Source organism: Pelodiscus sinensis, chromosome 18, assembly GCF_049634645.1.
Source record: "Pelodiscus sinensis isolate JC-2024 chromosome 18, ASM4963464v1, whole genome shotgun sequence".
Taxonomy (NCBI): domain Eukaryota; kingdom Metazoa; phylum Chordata; order Testudines; family Trionychidae; genus Pelodiscus; species Pelodiscus sinensis.
The window spans coordinates 6625373-6649285 of record NC_134728.1 but is presented as its reverse complement, the minus strand read 5'-3'; the positions used below and the strand labels follow the sequence as shown (position 1 = coordinate 6649285).

The window sequence follows — 23913 nt, the reverse complement described above, 5'->3', positions numbered from 1 at the left end:
ACCACAGAATAAGTGTGACCTTTTGTACTTACAAGGGTGTCTGCATTTCCATTACAAACCCATAATGGCATTAACATGCATTGTTAATTAACCTGTGGATTGGGCCCAGTTTAAACACTTGTACTAACCTGAAAAGGGGATGTTTTAAACCTCAAAAGCCTTTTAAATCCATTTTGAGGAGGGAACCAGCTTCAATTCAGAATTTGGCTCATTTTATTGTATAATTGGCAGGAGGATTGTGATGTTCTTAATGGTGGATATAATTAGGATGCAAACTGAGATCCTGGAGGAAATTGCTCTTGTTGAGTTAATCCAGTGTCAGCTATTTCAGCTGTGAAAGGCTGCTGCCTAGCTTCATGCATTGTTCGCACCAGTGTGTGACCCTTTCCAATGCCAGGCAAAAGACTATTGGGGATTTTAGTTGTCCTTTGCAGCCAGCAGAGGGCACCATTAATCTAGCTTTCAACTGTTCTTCATTCCCATAACCTAGACATGAATGAAATGTAGTTTGTTAGCAAAGTATAGAGCAAATGGAATCGGTGCACCGGAAACTGGAGGTGACTGTGCCCTTGCTAATGATGAAAATCAGTGGGGGGAAAATGAAGGGTTATAAGTTATAAAATAAGGTCCCTGATAGGGGACAGGTCAGCTGAACAAGCTCTATCAAGTCCAGTAGCTGAGGGCATTAGTCAGTAAAATTCAAATATTCAGGGCTACGTCTAGACTGGCATGATTTTCTGGAAATGCTTTGAACGGAAAAGTTTTCCGTTAAAAGCATTTTCAGAAAAGAGCGTCTAGATTGGCGCGGAGTTTGCATTATAACAATGTGCTTTTGCGGAAAAGTGTCCGTGCCAATCTAGATGTGCTTTTCCTCAAAAAAGCCCCAATCGCCATTTTCGTGACTGGGGCTTTTTTGCGCAAAACAAATCTCAGCTGTCTACACTGGCCCTTTTTTGCGCAAAACTTTTGCGCAAAAGAAACTTTTGCCCGAACGGGAGCAGCATAGTATTTCTGCAAAAAGCACTGATTTCTTACAGTAGGAAGTCAGTGCTTTTGTGGAAATTCAAGCGGCCAGTGTAGACAGCTGGCAAGTTTTTTTTTCCGGAAAATCGACTGATTTTCCGGAAAAACTGGCCAGTCTAGACACAGCCCAGGTGTGTTCATTCTTCAGGTTTACAGCAGGACACAATCTCAAGGGTCCCTCATTCTGGAACTAAAGTGGATGACAGTAACCCACATTCCTCAAATCCAACTTCACGTTATTGTTGAAAACTGAGATTAGGAATTAAGAAGCACAATGCTGAGGTGATAGGGCACGTCTCCACTATGAAACAAGTTGCATTTATTTATTTTGAAATAAAATAGCAAAATCAAATAGCATATCCCCACTGGTGGGCGGGGGGGAAGTCTTGAAATTAATCAGAGGCAGGGTTCCATTACTGTGGATGCACTACCTCAATTTAGAGCCCCAGGAATCATCGGGGAGTAATTACTTTGCGTTACTCTCTGGAGTAGTTATTTTGAAATAGCAGCAGCAGAGCATTCACACTGCTACTATATCGAAATAACTATTTTAAAGTAAGTTTTTTTTTTTTTAAGTAAGTTTTATTCCTCAAGGAAAGCAGGAATACGGACTTTGAAATAACCGTCCCATTATGTCACATTAACAGGGTTCGTAGTGTAGATGCACCACTTGTTACGAAATAACTCGTTAGTGTAGACCAGGGTATAAGTGACTAATGCTAGAAGAATGGATCATGCAGCACTGCCTTGACTCTTTTGTCCCTCAGGCTGGGTCAATCACATTGGATCCCCCAATTGGACCTTGTGAGGTGGAAAGAGGTGGTATAAAGTAGGGACGTTAAATTTAGTCAAATCAAAGAATCGACTAGTTGATAAGCAGGGGAAAGTGCAGAGCCACAGCGGGGTTAGCTCCTGGCCCCAGGAATTAACCCCACTGTGGCTCTGCCTCCTAAACGTATGAAGAGCTGGCAGAGATGCAGTGTCTGGGGCTGGGCATCAGCTGGGAATCAGCTACCTGGAGTTCCTCAAGGGTCTGTTTTGGGACCCGTACTGTTCAATATCTTCATCAATGATGTAGATATTGGGTTAGAGAGTACGCTTATTAAGTTTGCAGATGATACCAAACTGGGTGGGGTTGCAACTTCTTTGGAGGATAGGGACATAATTCAAAATGACGTTAGCAAGTTAGAGAAATGGTCAGAGGTAAACAGGATGAGGTTTAATAAAGAGAAATGCAAAGTGCTCCCTTAGGAAGGAACAATCAGTTCCATACATACAAGATGGGAAGCGACTGTCTAGGAAGGAGCATGGCGGAAAGGGATCTAGGGGTCAGAGTGGACCACAAGTTGAATATGAGTCAACAGTGTGATGCTGTTGCAAAAAAAGCAAATATGATTCTAGGTTGTATCAACAGGTGTGTTGTAAGCAAAACTCGAAGTCATTTTGCCGCTCTACTCTGCACTAGTTAGGCCTCAGCTGGAGTACTGTGTCCAGTTCTGGGCGCCACATTTCAAGAAAGATGTGGAGAAATTGGAAAGGGTACAGAGAAGAGCAACAAGAATGATTAAAGGTTTCGAGAACATGACCTATGAAGCCAGGCTTCATGAACTGGGCTTGTTTAGTTTGGAAAAAAGAAGATTAAGGCGGGACATGATAGCGGTTTTCAAATATCTAAAAGGGTGTCACAAGGAGGAAGGAGAAAATTTGTTCCTCTTGGTTTCTGAGGACAGGACAAGGAGTAATGGGCTTAAAGTGCAGCAGGGGAGGTTTAGATTGGACATTAGGAAAAAATTCCTAACTGTCAGGGTGGTCAAATATTGGAATAAATTGCCAAGGGAGGTGGTGGAATCTCCCTCTCTGGAGATATTTAAGAACAGGTTAGATAGACATCTGTCAGGGATGGTGTAGACGGAGCTTGGTCCTGCCTTGAGGGCGGGGGACTGGATTCGATGACCTCTTGAGGTCCCTTCCAGTCCTATGATTCTATACCCCTCCGCTTCCCCTACTACCTGCGGAGACTGGGCTGAGGGAAATGGCTTTTAAGCCTGCTCTCCCCAGAACTGGCTCCTGCTCTCCACTGCCCTTGCTGCTTCTGATAGAGGCAGCAAGATGGGGGGGGAGGGGAGGGAAGCGACTAGTTGACTATCCATAAGCTTATGCTTATCAGATAGTTGACTAGTTGCTTACATCCCTAGTATAAAGCATTCTGAGGCCTAAGACCATCCTATCCATGGCGCAACCTGCAATAATACCTTCTTGAGCAAATGCACCAGATTAGTGCAACATTCCAGGGCTGTGTCTAGACTGGCAAGTTTTTCTGGAAAACCAGCTGCTTTTGCGGAAAATCTTGCCAGCTGTCTACACTGGCTACATGAATTTCCGCAAGAACACTGATGATCTCATGTAAGATTCAGTGTTCTTGCGGAAATACAGTGCTGCTCCCATTCAGGCAAAAGCCCTCTTGCGCAAATCATTCGCGCAAGAGGGCCAGTGTAGACTGCACAGGGCGATCGGGGCTCTTTTGCGCACAACCACATCTAGATTGGCACGGACGCTTTTCCGCAAAAAGCACTTTTGCGGAAAAGCATCCGTGCAAATCTAGACGCGCTTTTTCCGAAAATGCTTTTAACGGAAAACTTTTCCATTAAAAGCATTTCCGTAAAATCATGCCAGTGTAGACGTAGCCCAGCTGTTCAAAACTGGCTGCAGCCAGTTGTGTCTTGATCTTAGGGGCAGGCAAGCCGGGTGGTCAGCCGGGGCTGCCCTTTTCAAGGGACGGCCAACAGAGCTGGTCTTAGGTGTAGGCCACAACCGCATTTCGGCCCAACCTCCCGAATCCTTCCACCAAGTTTCCCTGGCTACTCCCTGACACTTCCCCCCCCCCTTTTTTTAACCATCTGGCAACCCTACGGGCAAGCTAGGCAGTCGCCCGAGGGTGCCAATTAGTTAGGACCAGGGAGCTTAGAGCAGTGGCAAAACTTGGACTGATTAAACCACCAATCTCTCTTTAGAGGGGAGTTTACTGAGCTCTTCCAGTGTTGAAGGGGCAGGCAAGTCTCACTTCCCTCATTTCGGCTCTTGCCGTAACAGCTCCCTTCATTGCAGAACCTGAGTGGGATGATGAAGGCCCTTCAAGAAGCCTTTATTTTCAGGGACGCTGTTGCCATTGACTTCCATGGTGGCCCCAGCGCTCTCTAGTCCTTGCATTCCACAGGATAGCAAAGGGTAGGTTGACACTGCAGCTGGGAGGGAGTAGAGGACCCAGGTAGAGGATTTGTACTTATAAAGCTCGAGCTGCAGTGTCCCCAACAGCAGTGGGGGCTATTGCAATGTTGCCATATGCCCAGCCCCATGAGGTGGGGTGGGCCAAAGGGCCTTAGCTGCCCCCGAGCCACAACATCCACATGGATTTAAGCATGCTGTAGGCAGCTGGGAAGCAGCCTCCCAGCCCAGATGCCATGTAGCCAGCCCTGCTTCCTGTTAATAGGAGGAGGAATGTTAACACCACCCCTGTGGTATGCTTGCTGCGGGGGAGCGATGGGAGGGGACAAGAGACTACCCTAGCTCATCTCATCAAGCCATTAACAAGCAGCGCTTGAGAGAAACAGAAACCAGTCATTCTGCCTGATGCCAAATGTGGCTTCTGATGTCATGGTGTTTAAAGGTTCCTAAAATGCTTTCCTCTTCGTATGAAAAAGAAGCAGTCAGTCTGGCTGAATGGACCTAAAATAGCAAGCAGTGTAAGTGCACTCGTTCAGTAACAGGGAGGTAAGTTGAGGGCTACAGTGCTGATGGTGTAGCTGCTGATGGCTTTGAGCCACCTTCAGATTCCTTCTCCGGGCTGGATCCCTCCAGAGGCTGCTGCTTTGAAAAACAAACCACGCCCCCCCATTCCAGTAGGTGATTATTGTATTTTATTTTCCATGGTTGTGGCCCATGATGCACTTTAATTACAGTGATGAGTATCCCCCACTTCCTCCTCCCCACCCCTTAAAATAAAATTCATCTCTACAAATTCCCCCATGGACTATGGTTCAAGCCATTCCTGGAGTAAATTTGACTGGTGTGGGGGTCTGGCACAAGTGGTCTCTAATGCATGAGGACGTGGACCTCTGCCTGCAGCCATGTAAGCTTATGGCATGCACAGCTGTTATAAATTACACTTTGCACTGGTGGGGCTCTTTCATCCTTGAAACTGGGTTCAACTGTACCAGAAGCAAATCATGGCCTTGGGTGTCTACGTTAGGACTTTTCACCAGCACAGGTGCCCTCGTGCCTATACCCCCGAGAGCAGAGATCAGGGTGCACTCCTCATGCATCCAAAGCCTTAGGTTATCCGGGAGAGGGAAGAGGAAAGTCTCAGACCCTTCTAAAACTAATAAACAATTCTCAGCAAATGCAAAGAGCCTGTCTCCTGGAGGGTGGGAAGGATGAGTTTGTTGGGGGTGGGGGGGCAGCTATTAGTCCATTTTTTAAAAAAAGTAGTAAATTACAAAACTGTTGAAACCTGAACCACTGGGATCAGCAGGACTTTATTCTTTATAGCTCCATCGTGGAAAGCAGTTCAGCTCCCATGCTCAGAGATACTCGAGGGCTCCCCGTGGATTTGCTCATCTCAGACAAGACTGTCCCATCCATGGGTCAGTAAGGCTAGGCCATGGGACTAACAGTTCATCAGGACACTCACAAAATGAAAAAAAAACCTAGTGGCCATTCATCAACGTACATTCATAGTGTAAAATTTTTTTTTTTAAAAAGGTGTTTCCTCTGTCACAGATCCAGGCTGAGGACGGCTTCTTTTCTTGCAGCGCCTTTGATTGCTAGGTGTAAGGTGGCTCTTCCTTACTTATGCAGGCCTGGGGAGAAAGGGAAATCTATCAGCTTAAAAGGCAAAGGTGAAATAGTCTGCATAAATCCATTTAAATGGTATTGAACTAATATGAGCAAAACAATTTTTGTTCTCCCATGATGCACCCTATACATGGATGAGTTCTGCAGCAGTTCATGGCCAGTTGAATGCAAACTGAATGATCCCCCTATGGAACTTGCAAGCTCTGAAAATCAATCTCTACTAGTAGGGGGCCAGTGTTTGAGAGACTTAGACACCCAATGAGGCAAATAGGCTCCAAGTGGGATTTTCAAAATCTGGTAGCACCTAATTCCTGCTATTGGGCTTTAGCTTCCTAAGCATGTCTGAAAATCCCACCCCATGCCTTTGTGCATCTTCAGGTGCCTAAATACCTTTGGAAATTTGGCTACGGGACTCTAAAAATGGCCGTACTGGCTCAGACCAAAATTCCATCCCCTCTAATATCCTGTCTTCTGACAGTGGTCAATGCCAGGTACCCCAGAAGGAATGAACAGAACAGGGAATCATGAACTTTGCATGCTCAGAGGAGGGAACATGAAATGCTAGTACTATTTCCTCTGGAGCTAGACTCTAAAGCTCACCTGATTTTTCAATGGCATGAATTGCGTTTGTGAAATGTTAGTTACACTGGTACGGCAAGGGAAAAAATATGCACGTAGCTGAGGCAGAAAATGCAAAAATTAAGCCTGAAGAAACTTCTGCTGCAAAACTCACTGGAGAGGCAGCAACCAGCAGCTATATGGTACAATGATTTAAAAAAAAAAAAAAAAAAAGGTCCTAACTTGATTTTTTTTTAAATGTTTTAGCCCAGAGCTGATCATAATTGCACTTCCTCCTAGATCCCAGCATGGTTAAGGAAGTTAGTCCTTTAAGAGTTAGACAGAATGTTACCTGACTGAATCCAGATTTTATGTGCACTTAAACAGGGGCCTGAACCAAAGGGGCCGATCCAAATACTCTTGGCAACGCTAGTGTTTTTAGAAACTGGACCTGTGTTTTCACTTTATCACTAATCGAAAAGGTCTTCTGAGGTTGTGATGAGTTGGCTGCCTTTTTTCTGCAGCTGGGATAAGGCAGAACGGCTTATGTTTGGATCGGGTACTACGGTCACTCAGTACGGGGCTGTTTTAACTCGGGGAGCCCACCTACATTTTATGGATTCTATTCTCATCACTTAGTCCTCACATGCTGCATACGGGCAGCTGCCTGGGGTGTCAGGATTCACGTGGCCATGCTCAATATTAGAGAACTGTCTGAAGCACAATGGGATTGATTAGAAAGCACTAAGAGTAAAAGGACAAGTCCTCTAGCAGCTTAAAGACTAACGATTTTATTACGGTATAAGCTTTCATGAGTTGCAACTTCATCAGATGCATGAAGTGAAAGAAAAAGAATCAGTCTTTAAAGTGCTACATCGTTCTGTCTTTTATTTCAGATAGTAGGGAGATAGAGGGGAGTGTTACATTAGAGCTAATTCAATCATGGTGGATGTGGATAAGAAGGTGAGAATATCTAAAGCAGAAAATTACCAGTTCCCGTAGAAATTTTCCACTTTAGGTATTCTGACCTTATCCACAGCCATCCTGATTGATTTAGCTCTAATGTAACACTCCCATCTCTGTATCCCTACAGTCTGTTTCTTTTTCTTTCACTTCATGCTTTGATGAAGTGAGTTGCAATTCACAGAAGCTTATGCCATAATAAAATTGTTAGCCTTCAAGGTGATTCTGGCCTCCTCATTGTTTTGCTGAAGGGGCTACCTCTAAAAGCTGTCATTAAGAAGAGCGGTTACCCACTGGGAGGCAGAGAGAGGCAAAGTATTCCTGTCCCTCCACGTGTGAAAGGACCAGCTGCCTCACTCCAAGCAACCAGCTGCTGCCTAACAGCCAGACTTCACACAGTATGGATTGCTTGGTTGTGTTTAGATTTGAAGAAGGTAACCTTTAGTAACAAAGCAGATGACAAATAGTGAAAAATAATGTATTTAATTTCTTACGCTACAAAAAAAGTTAATAAACCTGGGCTGAGTGCTCTGAACTGAAACCTAAAAGCAGGTGGAAACATGCCATGGACCCAGGCAAACTCAGACCAGATTTGTAGATGGGTTTCCCAGTGTGTGTGAATCTCTTCTTGTGGAAACCCAGGCCCAGTTCCAGTCCACAGTGGGAGCAGTTCCTGACACCAAAATGATGTAAAATGACTTTGAGATCATTTTGATCTAAGATTAGGGGCTCAGCAGCAGTTCCACTTGGAAATCTCCCAAACTCGAAGGCTAAGGATGGTCTCTCTCAAACAAAGGAAAATGGACTAGCTCTGACACAACAGCTGTGTCTAGACTGGCCAGTTTTTCTGAAAAATCAGCCACTTTTCCGGAAAAACTTGCCAGCTGTCTACACTGGCCGCTTGAATTTCTACAAAAGCACTGACTTCCTACTGTAAGAAATCAGTGCTTCTTGCGGAAATACTATTCTGCTCCCGTTCAGGCAAAAGTCCCTTTGAGCCAGAGTAAACAGCTGAGATTTGTTTTGCGCAAAAAAGCCCCGATCACGAAAATGGCGATTGGGGCTTTTTTGTGGAAAAGCGCGTCTAGATTGGCACGGACGCTTTTCCGCAAAAGCACTTTTTGCAGAAAAGCGTCTGTGCCAATCTAGATGCTCTGTCCTGAAAATGCTTTTAACGGAAAACTTTTCCGTTAGAAGCATTTCCGGAAAATCATGCCCATCAAGATGCAGCCAATACGTTTGAAGTGATGTCAGTATGTCACAATGAGGTCCACATCTAGGAGGATCACATAGCTTCTTGAGCTCTTAGTGGCAGGGGCCACTAGTGGCAGCTGGGAGAAGGGGGTGCAGGGAGGGCCACACAGAGGGGCAGGAAGAGAGCATGTGGAGACACCCCATTTAGCAATTAAAATTTTGGTAGAAGGTGTGGGGGAAAGGGCATGACTGAATTGCTTGGCCCTGGACAAGATGTGTGGGGGGGGGGGGGGGGGACTAGCTCCATGCTCCCAGAAGGGGCTGGCCCTTGGGAGGAAGGGATGGGACTTGGGCAGCCAGCCCTCAGAGCCACCTGGAGTGCACCATGTGACACTCCACTGATGATTTAAAGGGCTTGGTGCTCCAGCTGCCACCAGTGCTGCTGCTGGTGGGCCTGTGGGTGGGGTGTGGGCAGTGCGCCTTCCAAGTGCTACCACGAGTCACCTAGCCATAATGGTATTATGTGTATATTAGCAGTTGTCAGAGAAGCTTGATCAGCCTCATCACAAGAAGCATCACATGTTCCACGGGGTAAGAATTGTTTCAGGTTACCGACCTTACGGAATAGTGCTTTGAAGTGGCCACAGTGCCCGGTGTGGAGCAGCCTCTCCACAGTGGGCACAAAGAAGACAGTCTTGCAAGGAGGCATGGGCAGACTTTAAGCCTTTAAGCCTCACTTGTGAAATCTTATTAGCCTGGGAACGCTCTCTGACTCAGGCCGGGGAGAGAGTTGCTTTTAGTTTTCAATAACTCCTTTGTTACCCCACTCTTTAATATTTTGACCCAAATGCTCATACACTGAAAACCCTGCTAACATGCCTGGTAGCCACATTCCTTAAAATATTAGTATTCAGGCGAACAATTAGTTCAGTCCTTTCAGTGGCAAGCAGCAATTACATTGAATAAGAGCAACTGACTTTCACAGGAAAGCGTTACAATATTTTTTTCCCACACTCGCTTGACTCAGTTTGGATTCAGAAGCAGGAGTTTAAAAGCCACCCATCACAATAATCCTTAGTGTTAAATCAGATTGAAATAGAAAGACTTGAAACCTGCATGTATTTATAAAGACTTGTTGATGGGTATGTGTGGCAAAGAGGCTAACAAAACATATTTAAAATTGCCTTATTAAGCAATAATGCAGTTTGACAGTGGGGTTTTGAAACAGAGAATTAAACAACTAGGCTATGTCTACACTGCAGGTTTCTTGTGCAAGAACTGTTTCGCAAAAGCACATCTCTTGTGCAAAAGCACGTGGCAGTGTGGACATGCTCTTGTGGAAGATCTTTTGCACAAGAACTCTTGCGCAAAATGGTTCTTGCGCAGGAAGCCTGCAGTGTAGATGTAGCCGAACTGTGGAGGAGGCAGAAGCATTTTCTGATGTGCCCCATTCAATGCAAGTTATGAGAGACCTGAACAGCGACTAAGAACCTACTCAATTATTACAGAATCCTTAGAAAGATATGGCTGCCCCTGGAGAAGAACGCAATAGTGAGGCTTTGCATCCCATTGCTCCCAGTCCACAGGATGCTCTGGCATCATTATACAGATTTTTTTTCTCCTTTGCTGCTTCTCCCCCACCCACTCCTGCTGCTAGGTGTGCGTGGCAGAAGGGTAAGAGCCCAAAATGGTAGCGAGCAAAAGTTAGTGCAATGTGGTGGCTACTGTGAAATATATGGGTGCCGTCTGCCCAGTGCTTGGCCGCTCACTGCACCCCTCCCCCTCCCCAATGAAACAGCAAAGTACCCTTGTGTACAGTTAGCATGAGGATCATGGACCGAAGATTGAATGGTGACTGTATTACTCTAGGGCTATGTCTACACTGGTTTGAACTGCTGTTCTTCTGCAGAGCATCCACACTGCCCGCCCGCTCTTGCGCAAGATTTACAGTAAAGCGTGGTAAGAGAGGGATTCTTGCACAAGAGCTACGCTCTTTTCTAACAAGTGTAAACTCGCTTGCACAAGAGGGCAGTGTGGACACGCGGCAGGGGTTTCTTGTGGAAGAAAGCCCTATGGCTAAAATGGCCATGTGATGGGGCAAGGCAGCCCCGCACTGAACTAGCAAGGCCCAGCCAGGGTTACCTAGCTACAGAGGCCCCTCCCCCGCAGCCCTACCGGGCATGCCCAGGCTGTAGCTCTACTATAAAAGCCAGGGGAAGGCCTCAGTTAGGGAAGACAGCTGGAGGCAAAGGGGCTAAGAAGGAGGCTCCTGCACAGTGGTGGTGAAGGCCTCCAGGAGGGGACGCGGAGGCGAGCTGGTGCGACCCAGGGACTGTCTGCCGAGGAGATGCCAGCCCAGAGGCTGCCGCAAGCCGGGCAAGTACAGGGGAAGAAGCTCCGGGGACCCAGGTAGGAAGTGGCCCAGGGCAGGAGCGGGAGCCACCCTGCGAACCTTGACACATTTCAGTTGGATTGCCCTGCCGAGGGAGTGACCCGCTACCCAGTCGCTCACAGGGCCCTGGGCCGGGACCCGGTGGAGTAGGGTGGGCTTGGGTCCCCCTACCTGGGGTTGTATCCCCGTGACTACCCTGCAGACTGCATTGTGGACTCAGGCTGGAGGGCCTTGCCCTTGCTTAAAGGGCCAGCTATAAACTGTGTTGTGGCCTCAGGCCGGGGGGCCTTAGGCTTAAAGGGGACGGGCAAGAGGGGCCCGCCACATGCCATCAGAGCTTTCTTGTGCAAGAGAGTGTAGACACTGCCATGGGCGCTCTTGCGCAAAAGTACACGACAGTGTGGGTATGTTCTTGCACAAGAAGCCGCCAGTGTAGACATAGCGGTGGAGCTTAACAGGGGCTGTCTGCACTGGTGGGGTGTGGGATCGAAACTTACCCTGACACTCTCCAGGCTGCTCTGGCTTGTGAAAGAAGCTGACATTGATAAGTGGAGTCTTCCATCCACATAACATACAACTACTATTAAGAGAAAAGCAGCCTCATCTCTCTCTTTTTTTTTTTTTTTGTGGGGGGGCAAAAGTGCAGTTTTTTTCCACTGCACCAGGCCCATAAATCAAGGAGCTGCCCAAGAACCCTGCAGCTTCTACAGCTACAGGAAAATCCCATCCCACCATGACAAAGCGAGAGGGGAAAATCGATATGTAATCCTCCCGCACCAGTCTTCCTAATAAGATCGGTCAGCCCCTTAGTGTATGAGAAATTGGACTTCTTTTCAAAACTCCCCTGTTCTTCTGGCTAGTGCTGCAGTGACCGTGAGCTGTGTGCGCCTCCGCGTAGGCATTTTGAGACCATCTGTCCAGATCTAGTGTAAGGTCAGTTTCCCCTTCCCGCACCACCTCTCCCTCCCCCACCTGACGTTTTTTGGAAGAACTCAGCTGTAGCATTAGACTTTAAAATCATTCTCTCATCAGAGGTCCTGCACGTTGTGGTGCTCTTCTGCAGGTTTTGTGAAGAGAGGAATTCAATGCCTCTTGCTGCTAAGCACAGATCTTACGGGCCTTACACTTAAAGTATCTAACTACGCAGCAGCTCTCACGCGGGCCACACGATAGCTCTTGTGCAATGAGTAACAAAAGGAGGGTTGTCAGAATTTAAAGATGGAGCCGTGTTTGGAGTGCGAGGGGGACGGTTGTGAAGTGACTGTCTTTTGCCTGCACCCTCCTACAAGGGCTGTAACCCACTGTTTCTATGGGAAACCGAATTCCAGCCAGCGCTGCCCCTTGGATATGGGGAAGCGGGGCAACTGCCCATGGCTCTGTGCTTTAGAGAGTCCTGTGTTCAAGGGCTGGCGCATCCACTGGAGGCCTCCCTACCAGACCTGCCCCCTTCCCCTCAGCACCTCCTGCCTGACAGTGGGCCCCACCTATCAGCAACTCCCACTCCCTCTCAGCACCTCCTATTTATCACAGATCAGATGTTTTGCAGTGTCAGGAGGTGCTGGGGAGAGAAGAAAAAGGAGCGAGGGCACAGCGTACTTGGGGGAGGGGGCAGAAGTGGGTGGGAAGAGGTTGAGCAGGGGTGGGAAGAGGTGGGGCCTTGGTGGAAAGGGTTGGAGTGAGGGCAAGGCCTGGGAAGAGCCTCTGGCAGATTAGAAACTCAGGATGTGTCTAGACTACATAGCTCTGTCGACGGAGCCATGTAAAGTAGTTTACCCCACATAGTCAATGAAGCGGGGATTTAAATTTAAATAATCCCCACTTCATTAAAATAAAAATGGCCCCCACGCTGTGCCGACAATCAGCTGATCCAGCACAACATGGCAGTCCAGACATGGATTGGTCGATAAGGGAAGCCTTTGTTGACCACTCCCTTATGCCTCGTGAAACGAGGTTTACAGGAGCGGTTGACAAAGGCTTCCTTTGTCGACTGCGCCACGTCTAGACTGATTGTTGGCACAGCGTGGCGGCCATTTTTATTTTAATGAAGCGGGGATTATTTAAGTCATTTAAATCCTCACGTCATTGACTATGTGGGGTGAACTACGTCACATGGCTCTGTTGACGGGGCCATGTAGTCTAGACACACCCTCAATGTCTACCTCCTGGGCCCAGCATCCTCCGCGGGATGGCTCTGATTCCAGCAAAATGATTGGGTCAAACCTAAACCAGAAAACACCCACAGTGTGGCGAAAACGCCAACTTTCCTCTGCATGGGGTGGCTGAGAAGTGAAGAGGAGAACATTCCAGCCTTTGCGTCCCAGGCTGTTCACTCCATGGGAGAGCAGAGGAGGGTTGGCAAAGGCCTGGAGTAGAACCACACCGCTGGAATGGACTCAAACTCTATGCTATGACTGGCTGAGCATGGAGCTGAGATGTAGCTTTAATAGCTCCCTACGTTGCTGCCACGTGAGTGGAGGGGAGGATTCTGTGCCCTCCTTCCCCTGCAGGCTTATGTTTACATTGCACAAAGCTCTCTGGCTGAAGCTTAGCACGAGGGACTAGAACTTACTCCATAATGAGAGGCCGTAAGGACGCCATGTTAGACACTAAGGACGGCAGCATTAGCATCCACATCTGGAGCCCAACCATGCCCTGAGGCTGAAATGAATTGACTTCACCCCTCCCAGGAACCCACCTCTGTGAAGCATCAAACCCTGACAAGAGAACCCTGCTGGAGAAGTCCACCTATTAGAGAGTAAAGGGAGCAGCCTTGGGCCACCGAGCTGAGAGGTACCACAGGTTTCTTAGCCCGGGGGCCAATACTTACAGGTACGTCTGCTTGCACAAAAGGTTGGTGGGTTTTTCATTGACATGGTAGAGAGGAAATGGATCAAATCCACCAATGAAATCAACTGAAAGAAATCAAAACCCAAATAATAATAAATAAATAAATATGGCAGGGATGGCGACAGGAAAGCGGGTGCATGGCATGTCTTAACATAAAATGGTGCGAAGAACAGAAAGATGATTATCCACAGCCCTGCGTTGGGCACTTATTTACATCCATGGGACCTAACACAGACTGGAAAACCCTGCCTATACAGATCACCCAACCTAGACCTCTTGGAGAAACTCAGGGCTGGCCTTACCATGAGGCAAATTGAGGCGGCCACCTCAGGTGCCAGACTGTGGGGGGGGGGCGCCACTAGGACCCAGAGTGTAGAAAATTGCCTGCTGCTGATGCATATGTAATCTCTCTGCTCTAGATGCATAGAGATGGTGGAGTGCGGTGCTAGAGGAAGGAGGGCACAAGAGACATAACTGGCAGGCAGGAGAAAAGGGGGCATGGGCGCGTCATTTGAGCTCCCCACCTCAGGTGCCAAAATGTTGTGGGCTGGCCCTGGAGAAACCGTTCAGTGTGTGAACTCCAGCTGCTGAAAGACTCTGAGGGACGGTAAGGGAGTGGATGTCTGCAGGGAAGCGGGTAGCAAGCAGTACTTCTGAAGGTTGTCTACCAAGGACGGTTTGCTTGCTTGTAAGACGACAAGACGGTGACAGCAGCAACTGGTTTATTAAAACCCTCTCCAATCCCCCCTGACCTGGTGGTTTTCAGATTTAATTTGATTTTTTTAGATCCATAAAAGTATTTATTTAAAATACTACCTTTCCCCAGTGCTCAGATAATGACAACATAACTACAAAAAAGCGAGAAGTCCTGTGGCACCTTAGACTAACAGATTTATAAGGGCATAAGCTTTCCCTAATAAATCTGTTAGTGTCTCAGGCACTAACTCTTTATTGTTTTTGCAGATCCAGACTAACGCAGGGAGCCCTCTGAGTCAATGTAACTAGTTAAGGGTATTTTTATGGCACCATTCCCCTGTTGCCCATTATCGGAGTTGCCAGATGATCTGACTGGAAGATTCTCTCAGGGTTCTTCTAAAGTTAATTGTGATATCGTGTTATGATACATGGATCCAACAACATATTTTAAAATTAAGATTGGGATTTTCAAAGGAATCTATGGGAGTTAAATCGGAGCTTGGGCATCTAACTCTCTTGGGCATCTAACTCTGACATTTCTATCTAGAACATTTTGTAGGTGTTCAACTTAAAGAAAATTATTATAGGGACTGACAGACTGAATCAGAAATATGCTCACCCAGTCCACATATCTGATCTCCTACAGTGACTAGAAGTACTAAGTAGTAAAGGAAGTTATAGAATATTTTCTCCATAAAGAAAGTTTCTTCTTAAATGCCATCAGTTCAAAACGTGGTTGATGCGTAACATAAGAAAGTTTATACCCCTTCCAAACATTTATAAAAAATATACCTCTAGAGAGTTGCATTAACCATACAACCATTCAATTTCTTTCCTAAAGGTGGCACTGTTCTTTTACACGTCAGTCACATATTTTTAAAGGGTGTTGGTAATTTTATTAAACATTTTGTCAACACATACCCTAAAATAGAAAGAGAAGCACGAGAAACATTGCAAAAATGTTTCAAGGTATTTAGACATTGAATTCTCAGCAGCCATCCAAATCTTTGTTCTGACCAACAGCAAGAAACTGCTGTTGTGTAACTTGGAAGAGCAGAATATAAGTAAAATTTTCAAAAGCACGTAAGCAAATTAGGACCTTAATCCCAACGCAGGGGACCCAACAGCCTCTGTGGGTCCCTGGGCAAGGTGTGGGGGGCAGCACCGTGCTCCCAGAAGGAGCAGAGTCTCAGTCGGAAGGGGCCTTAGAGTCACATGGAGCATGCAGAGGTGGCAATTTAAAGGGTCTAGGGCTCCGGCCAGCACTGCTCCTGTGGTAGCAGCAGCAGTGGCTGGGAGCCCTGGGCCCCTTTGAATTGTCGGGGCCCTTAGGCAACTCTCCCCTTTGTCCCTCCTCTCAATGGGCCTGTCACAATGAAGCTTAGGATCCTAGGGACAGATTTTAAAGAAACTTAGATTCCTAACTCCCACTGATTTCAAAATACCTTTAAAAATTTAGCCTCTACCTTATACCTTGTAAAACAAGGTTTACAGGATCGGCCGACAAAGGCTTTCTTTGTCACTCGATCCCCGTCTTGACAGCCACTTTTTGCCGACAAACTGCTGACTCGGAAAACGCGGTGGCCACTTTTATTCAAATGAAGCGTGGGAGATTGCAAATGAAGTGGGGATTTAAATGTCAGTATGTCTAATTTACATCCCTCTGGTGACAAAGGGATGTAGTCTAGACACACCCTAAGTCACTTTTGAAAAAGATGATTTAGGTGCTTTTAAAAATGTTCCCAGATAATTGGCTGATTTTTTTGGAAGTGACTGGTGGTTTTGGTTGCTTTTGGTTTTGGGTGTCCTACTCCAGGGATGTTAAAGAGGCCTGTTTTTCTGACTATCCCTATCACCTGCTCCTTGAAAATAAATGTTCCCAAACTGGGCATCTAACAACGAAGGCACCCTAAATCCTAATCTCTCCATTAAACCCTGACCATGGTTCACTGGTGTTACCATCCATATATTACGGTGCGTGAGCACATCTAAAACATCTTGCCAACAATCCAGTGTTAGTGGGTCCCATTTCTGTGCTTCCTCATGAAAATCACGTTAGCATTGGTCTCCTGATTAATGGGTCTTAGCACTTCTAATTACTTCATGCCGCATATCAAAGGTACATTTAAAAGAACCCACAAATGGAAGAGAAAATTAAAACACAGCTCAAATTAGTTCAGGTCACTGGAAGGACCGACTGCTGAGACTGTGAAATATTGATGGTGTGTCATTGTTAATTATTCAAGCTGGCATTTCAACTCTGAACCTGAGAAAATGAGATGGAGCAGAATTTTTAAAATTCTGAAATTCACAGCAGTATGTGTCTCAGTAATTCATTCTACTGGTAATGGCTTCTGATGATAAAACCATTGTATTTAAACAAGTTCTGGTGATGTTTTTAAAAATAGTATTTAAAGTAACATCAACTGTAAAACCCATAGGGTAAAACATACAGATGAGATTCTTGATGAGAGAGGGACAAAGAGGGAGCAAACCTTGTTTTTCATTACTTATAATACATGCCTTTGTTACGGCTAGTCTAGCAAGTAATCAGTAAAGCCTCTGTGGTCAGTACAGCCACACAGGAAGCAAGAGAGAAATAGAGAGGGTAAACTAGACTTGTCATATATCTCATTAGCCCCATTTGAAATAAACTTTCTCACTTAGGCCGGTCCACACTGCAGCCAAAGTTTGGCTTAAGATACGCAATTCTAGCTACGTAACAAATATAGCTAGAGTAAATGGACCTTAAGCTGAGCTTCAGCACTGTCCTCACAGTGGGAGGTTGATGGGAGAAATGTTCCCATCAACTTCCCTTACTCCTCACAAGGAGTAGGAGTTCTGGTGTTGACAGGGGCACCCTCAGCATTTGATTTACTGAGTCTTTACTAGACCTGCTAAATAGAATGCCAAAAGATCGACCGCTGCAACATCAATTATCTGGGAAGTGAAGACGTGGCCTTACCTTCTAAAATCTAATTCAAATTAATCATTTTTCAGCAACCATCTCTGGTGGCCAGTTTTTAAAGGATCAAGCTTTTTACACTAATTTGAAGGACTAGACACCTCAAAGAAGTAATACTGGTTATATAAAGCCTTGGGTCCAATCCCCAGCTGAAGTAAATTGGTGTAGGTTCATTGACTTGAACACAATGATGCTGACTCACATAAGCTGATGATCTGTCTCTTAAATTCAACCCAAAGAAACATGCTTCTAAAGAGAACATCCCATGTGGCTATTTAGAATCAATAAACCCAGTCTTTATGTGCCTAAAACCATGTGGTTCAAGAGGCGTTTTGGAAGTGCAAAGAAATGCAGGAAAAGGCTACATGTAGGTAGGTGGATAAACCCAGCTGACCTTATAATCAGAATGGCTTTTGGTTGGCTTTCTGCTTTTTTTTTTTTTTTTTTTTTTTTTTCTTTTGGCACTGTAAAATGGAACCCTAAATACCTAAGAGAACTGATAATCATGCACCAAGAGAATTGTCTTTTCTATAATCCAAGTGCAGGGCCACCTCTGCTTTGCAAATTTAAATGCTCATTTTGGTTATTTGTAAGTACTCTTCCATTCTACTTTGTCCTGAGATTATATCGCAATGTACACAGGACACAACCTTCCTGAACTTGATTCTCCATTCACATACACTGACTTTATGCTGTTGATACTCTACCAATCTCCATGGAATTATTGCTGATCAATAGCAGTGTAACAGGGGAATCCACTCCACTGTTTCTGTCTCCAGTGTGAACAGTGAACAAAGCCAAACCACTGTGCTAACAGAGCGAGAGAAGAAGATTGTGGGGGTTCAAGAGGAGAGGATCTCACTGTAAATCTGGCCTTGTCAGAAAGGTGTTGCAGTGATGCCGTTTTTGTGGTGAGATGGATAAGAAAAGTCTCCTCTCTTCTCCTGACCTTTCTCTCCCTCATTCACTGACTGACGGCCTATGGCACTAGCTCATGGGACAACATTTTTGAGAGAGAATTTTTCACAAAAACCGTTGCCAAGGAATCTGCTGATGAATACTTACAGCTGTCCTCTTCTTCTGTAAAGACACTCACAACGTAACAGGCATAGACGAAGCCCACCAGCTGGAAAACAAAGAGAAGAAATCATTCGGCATGCTTACAGCCAGACTTCAACAGCCCTCACTGGCAGGGCTGGATTGTGCAAAGGGCTGTAGGGGCTGTAGCCCAGAGTCCTGGGTTAAGAGGGGGTCCCTGGGTTGCAGCCACTAAAGCCTGTGTGTGTGTTGCATTCTGGGCCAGCTCTGCTTGGCAGGGGAGAGGGATAAGAGGCGGTTCTGCCCACTGCCATTTCTCTCTTCCCCCAAACTGTCTGGAGCCGTCTGAACATAAGAACGGCTATACAGGGTCAGATCAAACGTCCATCTAGCCCAGCGTCCTGTCTGCCGAGAGGAGCCAATACCAGATGCCCCAGAGGGAGGGAACACAATAGGCGATCCTCATGTGATCCCTCTCCTGTCAGCCATATCCAGACAAACAGGCTTGGGACACCATTCCTACTTATCCTGGCTAATAGCCTTTCATGGACCTAACTTCTGTAAATCTATCCAGCTCTTTTTTGAACCCTGTTAAAGTCCTAGTGTTCACCACATCCTCTGGCAAGGAGTTCCACAGGTTGACTGTGCACTGAGTGAAGAAAAACTTCCTTTTGTTTGTTTTAAACCTGCTGCCTATTAATTTCATTTGGTGACCCCTAGATTTTAAATTGTGGGAATAAGTAAATAACGTTTCCTTACTCTTTCCACACCACTCATGATTTTATATACCTCTATCATATCCCCCCTTAGAAAAGAGGAGACTAAGCTGAAAAGTCCAAGTCTTTTTAATCTCTCTTCATATGGTACCCATTCCAAACCCCTAATCATTTTTGTTGCCCTTTTCTGAACCTCTGCACCCTAAATGCCTCATTTCCAGCCCCATCTGTGAGTGCAAACCCCCAGTCAAAGCCTTCACCCACTCCTGCATTGCACCACCCTCCTGCCTCAACCCATAGCCTCCTTCAGCACCTCAATCCCCTAATTTTTTACGCCAGTCCAGAGCCTAGGGAGCCCTACAGAATCTATAAGCCTCAGGTCCCAACCCTGATCATCAGAATGGTGAAACCAAGTAAAATCTGCCATAAAGTATGCCGTGCAGGAGCTAGACTGTAATGGCATATTTCTCCCTAAATTTTTGCCACCACTCAGTCTCAGAGCAGCAGGAGAAGATAATGCAATCAGTACTGATATGATATAACAATGTTGCCACTTAAATAGTAATCACTGAGTTCCAGAGTTAACACTAATGATGTTAAGGACTAGTTGACTATCTGATAAGCAAATGCTTATCAGATAGTTGAGTCGACTAGTCGATTCCCCTCCCCTTGCTGCCTCTATCGGAGACCGCAAACAGAGGGGGAAGAAAGGGTACTTCAAAGTGGCAGGACCACACGGAGCTGACCCCAGGTGCTATGTGGCGCTGCCCCTTTGAAATGCTGCTGCAGCATTTCAAAGCGGCAGTGCCACGTGGAGCCAGGGGTCAACTGGGGACTCCCTAACTGATCCTGGGCTCTGCTTAGCATTTCAAAGCGGCAGTGCCACATGGACCCTGGGATGACCCCGGGCTCCGCGTGGCATTTCCACAGAACCCGGGATCAGTTGGGAACTCCCCAGCTGATCCAGAGCTACAGCAGGAGGCTGTTGACCATGACTAGAAGCCAATCTCTCCTTCCTCCTGTGCGTCTTCTCCTCTTCAGCATTTTGGTGGGAAAATTCAAAATGCAGGGGGCCATTGCATGGGACTGGTTTATATTTTGATCGATCCCAGATGAGTGTCTCCCAAGTATCAAAGTCAATGCGGCACTTCTTTAAGTTATCTTTTAGCAAGTCCTTATAATGCTTCCGTTGTCCTCCCATGTTACGGTGTCCTTCTTTCAGCTGAGAAAACAGGACCTGTTTTGGGAGGCGATGGTCTGGCATCCAAACAAGGTGACCAGTCCAGCAAAGTTGCTGATGGATGATCATTGTCTTAATACTGGTGGTCTTTGCCTCTTCCAGAACACTGATGTTAGTGTGTCTGTCTTCCCATTTGGTCTTTAAGATCTTGTGGAGGCAGCGTTGGTGATATCTCTGAAGGACTTCCAAGTGATGTCTATGAGTTGTCCAGGTTTCAAACCCGTACAGTAGTGTTGGGAGAATGACCAAGAAGTTTGGTGTCTATTTGAATATCATGATCTTCACAAACCCTGTGCCGTAAACGAGCAAAGGCTGCAGTGGCACAGCTCAGATGATGTTGGATTTCTAAATCAATATCTGCCTTGGATGAAAGATAACTTCCAAGGCAGAGAAAAGGATGTACATTCTCCAGTGCCTTCTATTGATTTTAATAGATAGGGCCTATGGTACCTCAATTGGAGAGGGCTGATGGAGAGCTTCGGTTTTCTAGATGTTGAGGGTGAGACCAAGACATGCATAAGCATCAGCAAACACATTCAAGATAGCCTGAAGATCTTTCTCAGAGTGGGCAAAAACTGCATTGTCATCAGCATACTGAAGTTCCATGATAGATGTGGTGGAAATCTTACTCTTAGCTTTCAGCCTGCTAAGCCTAAACAGTTTTCCATCAATTCTGTAGATGATTTCAACACCAGCTAGGAGCTTCCCAGCAATTAGGTCGAAAATTATGGCAATAAATTCTGCAGACATGGTTGGGGCGATGATACTGCCCTGTTTGACTCCTGTTTGTACTTTGAAAGGTTCACTCTGGGAGCCAGTACTGCTCAGAACAGTCGCTTTCATGTTGTCATGAAGCAACATTAGGACATTGGATGTTCCAATGAATACATCAATCTTTGAAAGTATAGTCCAAAGGGCACGGTGAGTCACTGAGTCAGAGGCTTTAGTTAGATCAATACAAGACATGTACAGTGGTCGGTTTTGCTCCTGACACTTCTCTTGCAGCTGCTATGCAATGAAGATCCTCTCCGCAGCTCCGCAACATGGCTGAAAGCCACTCTGTGACTCTAATAAATTTCTTCTGACAAGGGCGCAGAAGATGGATTGCAAGGACCCATGCCAGAACGTTGCCTGCAAATGCCAGAACGTTGCCTGCAACAGCAAGGAAAGAGATCCCATGATAGCTTTCACAGTCCACTTTATCCCCATTCTTAAAGAGGGTAACAATCAAGGCATCTCTCATTCCACAGGGTATCTCCTCCTTTATCCAGATTTTAAGGATAAGCAGGCTAAGCTGCCAAATTAACTCTGGTCCACCATCTTTAAAGATTTTGGTGGGGATCCCATCTGGACCTGTTGCCTTGTTGATCTTCATCTGCTTGATGGCATTGTATACCTCCAAAAAATGGGAGGGTCTCTGAGCTCATCCCTAGAAGGTTGTTGGGGGATTTGCTCAAGCACTTCATCTGCACCCATGGAGTTACGATTAAGAAGATCTTCAAAATGTCCTTTCCAGTGAAAATTAATGGCTTCATTGTCCTTCAAAAGTGTGGTTCCATCCTTTGAGTGAAGGGGGTTCATGCCATGACAAGCTGGCCCATAAACAGCCTTAATAGCACTATAGAAACCACGTGTACTAAACATGACCTAAAGCAGGTTTTCTTCCCCTAAGGACAGGAATCATTTCTTTTTAATGAGGATGCCAGAGAAGTACTGGCACATTATTCCAGACTGTTTCCCCTTTGTAGAATCTCTTCTGCGATAGCAATCAAATACACACATGGAAGAACACTGATTCCATCAGTGAACAGGATGTAAGAGGAGGAGAACTCATTGTTTAAATCATCCTATTGATATGACCAAGCCTTTTGGGGGTAGGTTTTGCTTTGTAGGTAGACAGACAAGATGGACAATTAGTTTTGAAATTAATCATAAATGTGGGAATACTTTCCGTGTTTATATGTAAGGACACTAGATTTGGAGATGGATAATTGGTAGGATGTCAAAGTGAGGAAAGCTAGGACAAGATGCAGAGTCAGACTCCGTGCCCACACAAGGGAGTAAGAAGAAACTCCAAATCTCTTAAAGCCCTACTGGTGTTACCAGATCTTGGGTCAAGGAGCACAGGACTATTTGGGGGTTTTGACTCCCTGCAAGATGTAGTTTGAGTGGGAAATGTGCAGAACCTTGACTCCCTCCCTGCTAGTTACTGGCCAGAGGAGTTGAGACTATGGTTAGTATGTCATAACTTCCTAACTGTCAGGGTGGTTAAACACTGGAATGAATTGCCTAGGGAAGTTGGAGAATCTCCATCTCTGGAGATATTTAAGAGCAGGTTAGACAAACTTCTATCAGGGGTGATCTAGATGATGCTTGGTCCTGCTGTGAGGGCAGGGGACTTGATAACCTCTCAAGGTCCCTTTCAGTTCTAGTATTCTATAATAACTCATAGGGAAGTATAGGCCAGCTTTAAATTACTCTCTTGTGAGGAAGCAGGGAAGAAATGGTGAGTCAGTGGGATTTCTCTAGGGTCACAATGCCCTCCGGAACAGCTCCGGACTTGGTGCAGTACACACATTACTCATGGCCACAGGCACAAAGTAAGAAAACAGACTCAAAATTAGAAAACTAAAATGGACCATCACCTCAAAACTGTTAAAAACCCCACATGGAAGCTCATCACTTTGGGGACAGTTCAGAGAAGCTCTAAAATGTGCCAGACCCTGTCCACAGGGCAATACCCAACATGAGTAAGGAAGTCAGAATCGGATCCTAACAGAGTTGTGAGATCCTGGTTCAGCAGGTTTGGATGTTGCTCTGCTTTTTGTTGATCCAATATGTCCTCCGTGACTTGTATGATGTCCTAACATAACACTCCAGTTAGCAAGATCTTGGTTGACACTAACTGCATTATTAAAGCTCTTGCGAGCCATAATTATTGGTTTCCTGCTGTGAACCCAATGCTCTTTAACAAGAGTTAGGTGGCAAACAATGGCTCACTCCAAGGGAAGACAGAATGATGCATGAAAGGACTCGGAAAATGGAATCCATTCATTTTTCATATGACAGAAAAACACATAACTCCCGAAACCAAAAGGCAGGATAATGAGATTTCTATTGAGGGATTATAAGATTTGCTTGTGTGCTGCAGCTCTCTGAAGACAAGAAGCATCTTAGCCAGAAGAAACTAAGTAATTTGTATAGCACCACCAAACCTTGTATTTCTTTTAAACTTCCTAGTAAAAAGTTAAACGCAACAACAGAATCCTCAGTTTACTTTCTTGAGCCTTGACTAGCTCCATGGAGGTACAGTCCATTACTGCAATTATAGAGAGACAGCCCCAGAAGAGATTCCGGTGCCACTCAGCTGATTAGCAGAGCACCCACAACTGGCAGCATGTGTTTCTACTGGTGGTATACATCCACACAT

The 23913-nt window shown here is 45.9% G+C and overlaps 1 protein-coding gene across 1 annotated transcript in view; it reads right to left on the bottom strand.

The window, feature by feature from the left end:
- Positions 1-5536: 5536 nt before the first annotated feature.
- The window catches only part of NKAIN4 (sodium/potassium transporting ATPase interacting 4), a 99474-nt gene continuing 81097 nt past the window's right edge, over positions 5537-23913 (bottom strand). The window contains exons 5-7 of the mRNA XM_075901054.1: positions 18555-18615; positions 13809-13893; positions 5537-5879 (exon numbers count right to left, since the gene is read on the bottom strand). Coding sequence (XP_075757169.1) covers positions 5870-5879; positions 13809-13893; positions 18555-18615 — 156 coding nt within the window. The 3' untranslated portion in view covers positions 5537-5869. The remainder of the gene's footprint in view (positions 5880-13808; positions 13894-18554; positions 18616-23913) is intronic.